A 7621-nucleotide genomic window follows, 5' to 3' on the forward strand; every position below is an offset into this window, starting at 1 on the left:
GCAAGAAACAAGAGGAATTTTAATGGGGACCCCACAGCTAGCCGCAACAGGCAAATAAAGCACACGACAGGAAGAAAAAAATTTCGAGAGGCTAGTCATAGATATGGTGCTGCCTCCAAAGTGGCCAATAACAGGAAAATGGCAAGGAAACAGAAGGGAGCCTAAATTATGGCCTATGGAAGATTCCATAAATCACTCTTCCAATCAGCGGGTGAGTTTGAAAAAGGAAACAGAAGGGAGCCTAAATTAGATCCTCTTGAAGAGTTCCATAAAATCACTCTTCCAATCGGCGGGTGAGTTTGAAAAGATACAGAAGATCTCATAACAAGTGACGAATGCAAGGGTACCTGAAAAATTTTATCTGCACTTCTGCAGTACATCATCTCGCCTGTTGTTGTGCGGGGATAATATAAATCGTACGAGTAGCCTCATTCGCATATCAATACCCATGTTACCCTGTATAGTACAACATTTGTAAATATCGTACACTAGTTTTTCAGGTGCATATTGTTGATTCATAAGTGATAGGGTAGTATTTACCTCTAGTTCGCGTGTATTCATCCTTCCCCCAGTCCAGTGCTCCATAAACCTTAAGGTATAAAACCCACAATCGAATCTGCACCAACATAAGTGTGTCATATTTATAATCATGCAAACAATGTATGGAAAATGGAGATGGTGTAGCCACTCACATGTTATTTTGTTGTGGGACATCTGGGTGGTGGATAATCCAATTCTTCCATGGGTAATCCATCGGCCTTGTCCGCTTCAAAATAGTAAACAGCGCCGATACCTGACCAGAACCCAAAAAAATCCATTACATAGTCACACTTAAGCTGAAATGTCCCCACAAATGATAAAACCATTGCACAACAAACGTTAACTAAATATGTGGTTACCACATCCGCAGTAGCTACGGTCTTTTCTTCAGTTTTTAGCTTCATTGAATCAAGGATATCAATACGCTTGTCAACAAGGTTTATAACAACACAAATCCAATGGTCAGCTGTCGCCAACAAAATCGGCAGAAACAGCTGCATCGACAATTCATTTGAAATAAGTAAAGGACCCCAAGCATAGAAAATAACATTACATAATCATTAAGAAAAATAAATAACATGTAAGACTTGCCAAATTGCACATAACGACATCATATCCAAGAACATTTGGATCAACTCTGTCGGTCACCACATTCTGCTTCTTTAATGTTCTTATATTTCGCAAATTATGCTACAATGAATGGAAACATGATATAAATTTCCACAAAATTAAGTAACTGAAGAAGTTCAAAACTTAAATCTATGGTGTCAATTTTAAAATACCACAAATGTGCTTGAGAACATGTGCCGTCTCGGAATGGAGAGTCCGTATTTTTTTGGAGACCTCTCTTTTTCCTCTTTCATCAACCAAACAATCATGCTATCCATGACCTGATACACAATGGAAAGAAATCGGAAATGGGACACGAATACATGTAATGAACAGTAAATGTGTACAAAACCCACAGGTTTCGATTGGTGGACGAGAAAATCGACTTAAGGTGTTTTCCGGTAAACTACTAGGGGGTCATGTAGCCCATGCCGGATTAATAATATTTTGGGGTGGAGCGATGAACCTATTTATCAGTGGCTCATTTTGTACCCAAGATGCCTATGTATGAACAAGGTCTAATTTTACTTCCGCATAGCAACTATCGGTGGGGGGTAGGTCCATCATTCAAGTTATAGTCCCCTTTGAAGTACACAATTTTACAAGTAGTATATTAATTACCAAATTCGACATCCGACCCCTTTCTTTGAAGACATTCCGTAAATCAGTTCGCGATGGTTTGAATGTCATGCCATCCATACTAACAACATCCGCCCTGCAAGTAAAAAATTACACCTAATTAGTTGATTATACCTTGATGACCAAATGGAAAAACACAACAGACTGCTTTTACAATGTACAAGTTAGTAGTCATACATATCTTCTTTTTTCCGAGCAGGTTTCATAACATATTCAATCAAATCACTTTCTTCTTTTGTGAACTTCGAATCTTTTACCTCCGGTTCTGACACATACGGGGTCCTTATAGCTGTGCTTGCTTTGACTGTCCTATTACCCCGTTTCTTTGATGGTCGAGTCAAAGCGTGTTCTTGTACAACTCCTTCATCCACCTGTACTTCAACTTGAACTTCTTCACCTTGTACGTCACCTTTCCCTTGGTTTTCCACAACGACTTCCTGTTCCAGTTGTACTTCTTTGTGTTGGTCAATTGTGACACCCGTCTGACTTCCACCTTTTTCCATAATGGAGGCGTGTACAACTTCCTCCATCATGTGCTTTGGCGTGTACAACGGCATGTCACGAGCATTCTCAAAATTTTCAAAACGGCTTATCCTATCTTCATCCATGTCATCCGTGGGAACGCCTTTCCCTGCCTTATTGAGAGTAGAAGTGGAAGTCGACGGAAATTTGTGACAACCATCATCGAAATCAGGACTGTCCATCTCGCTCACATCCTTCCCTTTTTCAGTACTTTTTTGGGTTGTTGTTTCAGAACCTTGAACCTTCAAGGCAGCGTCCATGATGATGATAGTTTGCAGTTGTTCAAGAAAAGATTTCTTCAAGGAATGATAAGCCTTTTGCGCCTCCTAATAACATAACATAAGGTCAGGCAAATGGTAAGAATTGAAATGACATAAATGGTTCATTGGACATAGCAAGATTAGGTTTTCTCACCGGATGCAGTAAACGAGGCTCGGGAAATTGGCCGGAAATGGGATCTACCAAGTCCAAATTCTCCTCTTTCGCAATTCGTTCCATTATAAGATTCGTCGTCCAAGAGTGAATCAATGGAACACCAACCCTACCAACATTCATTCCCATCTCCTCTTTGTCAAAGTATATAAGCTGCAAGGGGAAAATTACATGTTCATAATAAATGATTTTACAAAGGTCATAAAAAAAATTTATTGAATAAGAAAATGGGAGGTACATTACCAGTAGCAGCAACACACAGCCAGACACGCCGGGGGCTTCCTTCTTATTATCAACCTCCTTCACATCTCTCTTCTTAAACTTAGTTATTTCCTTTACCAACCAATCCAACACAAATTGTGGCCATGCATATGTCGAAATCTTCGTTAAATCATACACGGATGGGTAAAACTTTGTGGAGGCCACATCCTTTGTGGTTGGACACAATAACGAAGACAACACAAACAGGACATACAAAGTCTGGAACTTCGCATCTGTTACCCCCGACTTAAAAACTTGTTGCATCATTGCAAAGGTTACCTCTCTCTTTAATTGTTCGTTCCCTTCCACAAACATGGCCCGAATGTGTTCAAAGTGGAACGCTTCACACTTAGTCGGAACTGGTACAGTTCCAAGGGGTAGCCCTAATGCTCTTCCAACATCCGCTGGCGTGATTGAATAGACTTTCATCCTCCCAAATTCCAAGGTCTTTTTGATAGGGTTGAAGTGGTGAACCAATTTGGATATGAATTCACGCTTAAGAATTTCACATTGTAGTGTCAACATTGAACCGAAACCAAGTCTTTGTACAGCAGTTCTTTGATCTTTGTTTAAGGACGCATTTTGTTTAACCAATGCCTTGGGTGAACATCTACTCCGAAATATCGGCTGCACATCCAAATAATATACCCATACATAAAAGGTTGGATATGGTCGTAAGGGTGGGATATTTCATACGACCATGATTCGGACACAAATAATATTTCGAACTTAATAATGAACTATATAAAGAACCACAAATGCGACGGCATACCAACGTAGCCGCCTTTTTCTTTATGGGGAGTTTCTTCTTATTGCGGGCCTTTCTTTCGTTGGCCATGTCCAAGAATGGTGCTTTCTCAGCATCAGACATATTCTTCCATGCTTCCGCAGCTACTGAGCTATGCTGCATAGTTCACAGGAAGATTGAGAGCCAATACATTAAATATGTAGACAAATTTCATAAATTTGAACCACTGAAGTTTAAATATCATAAAGTTGACAACTTAGAACTGCAATAACTCTAACCTGTGTTACAAAAAACTTCGGACCAGTCTCTGCCTTTCTTGCTTTTTTTAAGTAGTCGTCACTGCATTTCAAATTGTAGAAAATGTTGTTCAGCTCAATACAACGTGGAATTGAAAACAATATCCACTTAAATACGTCGGTGGTAAACATACGTACAGGAATAATAGATAAGGATTGCTGTTGGTACTTTCCATTGGTGCCTTCGTCCCACTACTACTCCCTTTTTCAGTTCGCGGTCGCTTATGTCCTCTTGTCATCCTTCATTTACAAAAAAATAAAACAAACTTCAATGAATTAAGAACCAGTAGAGGCACTAAATTCTAAAGCCGTACATAATATTAATTAAAAGATAGACAAAGAGACATAAAGAAGATAATTAACTGGAATACATAACTCGCACAGTATTTTAGTGGAATCACAAGAGAGGAGCCATATATCAACCTCAATGCTAGTGCATCTCATAAGGACAATGGAGGTGCCATAAAAGATAGACAATTTTTTTTACATTTGTTGATTTTTCGTCGATATTTTGGAGAATTATTGCTTCATTACGACAAGATAAATCTAAAAAGTAAACAAATATACAATCGAAATCCTAATTTTTTTAATCAAGACGAAAATAAGCCAATTTTTTCATCTTTATTCAAAACAAATTTGGATATCGATGGAAATTTTTTAGTTTTTAGATTCCTCTCATCACGACGAAATAATAATCCTCTAAAATTTGACGAAAAACTAACAAAATGCAAAAAATAATAATAATAAGCACAAAAAAAAGAAAAGCCAAATGGCTTTTTTAGCCGAAGGACCCCTAACAATTGCATCATGCTCCTCCCAAAGGACACCATCTATCGACGATCAGATGTTGAAAGGCATGCCCGAGCTGGGACCCAATTCCTAGTTACTTCCCTCCCAGTCCCAATCCAACGCCAAGTTAGATTCGACTCAAGTGGGTCAGCTAGCTAATGCTTTTAACTATCGTGAAGAGGGTAGATAACCGAGTCAGGCAGTGGGTAACCACGAGGGCTGCACAATGTTGATGATTCGCAAGTTCACGACCAAGCGAAGGTTATTGTCAATTGCAGGAATCAAACTGGCAATTTGTTTGTATTCTAATCCCAGAATTCTTTACTTTCTTCAAGCCAGCTAAAGCTATAAATACATATACGGATCATAATACCCCAGAAACTGAATGCCCTTCTCCAAACAAAACGCATTTCCCATTTACTTTTTGTTTCCCTTACACAGGTTGAACGCATAGCCCAAGTAACATAGAAGAAATTGTGAGAATGGATGAAAACAGAAGAGTGAGGAAATCTGTAAGTAGGAGTTAAATCAATTCCCTTTAATTGATCAAAACAATGTGGCCTTTTGCACAAAGTCAATGTAGCTATTCCTCAAGACAAAAACAGGTAACATTCACGATTTGCACAATCGAGAAATAATGAACTTTTGACAACTCACTGCGAGAGCATCCACCTATACCAAAGAATAAAAGAAACAAAGAATGAACTTTTGAAAACTCACTGCGGGAATCCACCTATACCAAAGAATAAAAGAATACACACAAAAATGACCGGAAACATTATTTCTACAGTACGCTATGGTTCCCTTGTTGTGAATTTGCATTGTGCGGATAGCTAAACGGATCTCCGAATGGATTAGAAGGACCTGGATATTGAGTCTACTGCTGGGGATATTGAGGTAAATATAGAGGCTGCGGCGTCGTCATCATGTTTTGTATAGTAAGCTATGGTTCCCGATCCAACTTTAATATACAATCAACCATTCAACCTCCTACTTTCTCTAGGTGTCGACAAACTTTTTCCCAAGTGTGCTAGCCTACTACCCTAAGGCTCCGCAGGCCATTCAAATCGTTAAACGCACCTAGGAACATTCGTGTCTCACTCAAATGATTCTAAGGGCAAAGAATGCCCATTGCATATAGCATTTCTACCTCGAACACTTAGGAGTGTACCAAATCACCCGTAATATCCAAATACGACATAACCTCCAAAATCAGTATGGATTCTAACAACCAACCTACCGTACTTTAAGTATAACTTCTTATAGGTTTAGAGTTTTATTATAAGACTACCACCATTAGAAAGTAGATTTTCCATACATCAACTTCAATATATAATATGCACCAAACGGATTCCGGATGATAAAGTTATGATCGTCAGAAGTTTTAAAATAAAGCAGATTATTCATTCGCTACCAGTAGGACACAACATCCTACCGGTAAAAGACCAAAATTTCACAAAAATAGCCACTACTGGATAGCATTTCTACCGATAGGGCCAAAACTCCTACCGGTAGGACTTGTGTTTCAGCGTACAATTTCTACTTTCGACAGATTTCTCCCAACAACAAATACGGACGTTTAAACAATCTTAAACACATCAAACCAACTCATAAACATATAAAGGAGGATAGAAATCCCTACATGTCAAATTGGCAAAGTTAATCATCCACATTAGACTATATTCAATTCAACAACGTGAATTTAAGGACGGGAACGAGTAAATTTGATTGAAAAATCATAACTCGTTCATCTTATACCCAACAATATTGGAACCAACGCCAAAAGTTGCATGACTACAAGTCCTACGCTCAGTAAAAATTCCAGGTTCAGAAACGAGAGGAGATTAACCCAACAATCAAAGGAAAAACAGATTCGCAACCATTTTCGCCCTAGTCGACCAACCCTGCTTTAGAAATTCACCAAAAATTGTATACTTAACCAAATCACTTGATTCCAACGCCAATCCCTTATTAACTTAAATGTGCAGCTCTTGTAAAAGACCCAAAGCCACCCAAAATGTTCATCATGCCCAGAAAATTAAAAGAAGACAGCCACACACAGATTCGCGCTTCCAGAAAACAGCCGGTATTCAAAAATTCATAACTAATTGTGTGATTATCGGTTTTTCATGATCTTGGTACCGAAATATTCGTATTTAAACGTACTTTAACTGTTATGAAGACACCAAAAATTTATTCCTGCCAGATGGGCTCCCAAAAGACAGATTTCCAGAACCCACGAAATTTTCAGCATATACCAGATTCATTCAAGACTCAAAATAAATGATCAAACTTGATTCTTGTACATCAAACTAGTATCTTTACGTACGTTGGAGTCTCCGCAATCTAAAAAAAGACTCATACCAATGATGACTAACTTCAAAACCAAGACAAACAGTAGTTACATTCTTCATGCCAGGAAATAAACTAGATATAAAGACCAAGACGAAAACACAATCAGCACTTCCGAAAGATGTCATCATGCACCTTGTTGCACGAGCATAACCCCAAACGTACGAGTAGCCTCTTTCGCATATCAGTACCCACTTTATCCTCTAACATAAGTACATGTATAAGTCTCTTACACCAATTTGTGTTGTACATAAGTACATGTGTAAGTCGCTTGTTTCCTCTTTTCATCCTTTATTTCCACACTCCCATACAACAGTTGAAAGGTTCCATAGTCAGCAGTGTGTCACTTTGAAAAGTAATAAGTGTTATTTTCGAGCTATTGGACCTTATAGAAGACAGATTTGAGCTAAGATGAGCAATCACTCAAGGTTCT

The 7621-nt window shown here is 38.6% G+C and overlaps 1 protein-coding gene across 1 annotated transcript; it reads right to left on the reverse strand.

The window, feature by feature from the left end:
- Positions 1-334: 334 nt before the first annotated feature.
- Positions 335-1040, reverse strand: LOC131327729 (uncharacterized). The gene is made up of 4 exons (XM_058360867.1): positions 900-1040; positions 693-793; positions 541-616; positions 335-456 (listed from the first exon to the last, which is right to left on the reverse strand). The coding sequence occupies exons 1-4, from the start codon at positions 1038-1040 to the stop codon at positions 358-360; spliced, it is 417 nt and encodes a 138-aa protein (XP_058216850.1). The 3' UTR covers positions 335-357.
- Between the last annotated feature and the right edge of the window lie 6581 nt (positions 1041-7621).

The sequence above is a fragment of the Rhododendron vialii genome, chromosome 5a (genome assembly GCF_030253575.1).
Source record: "Rhododendron vialii isolate Sample 1 chromosome 5a, ASM3025357v1".
NCBI lineage: Eukaryota > Viridiplantae > Streptophyta > Magnoliopsida > Ericales > Ericaceae > Rhododendron > Rhododendron vialii.

Excerpts from the sequence above, each read along its gene's own strand:
- LOC131327729 (XM_058360867.1), bottom strand. The coding sequence starts at position 1,040 with ATGCAGCTGTTTCTGCCGATTTTGTTGGCGACAGCTGACCATTGGATT. Across the intron at positions 794-899 it reads CCGTAGCTACTGCGGATGTG|GTATCGGCGCTGTTTACTAT; the intron begins GTAACCACATAT and ends GGTTCTGGTCAG. Across the intron at positions 457-540 it reads TGAATACACGCGAACTAGAG|GGTAACATGGGTATTGATAT; the intron begins GTAAATACTACC and ends TGTACTATACAG.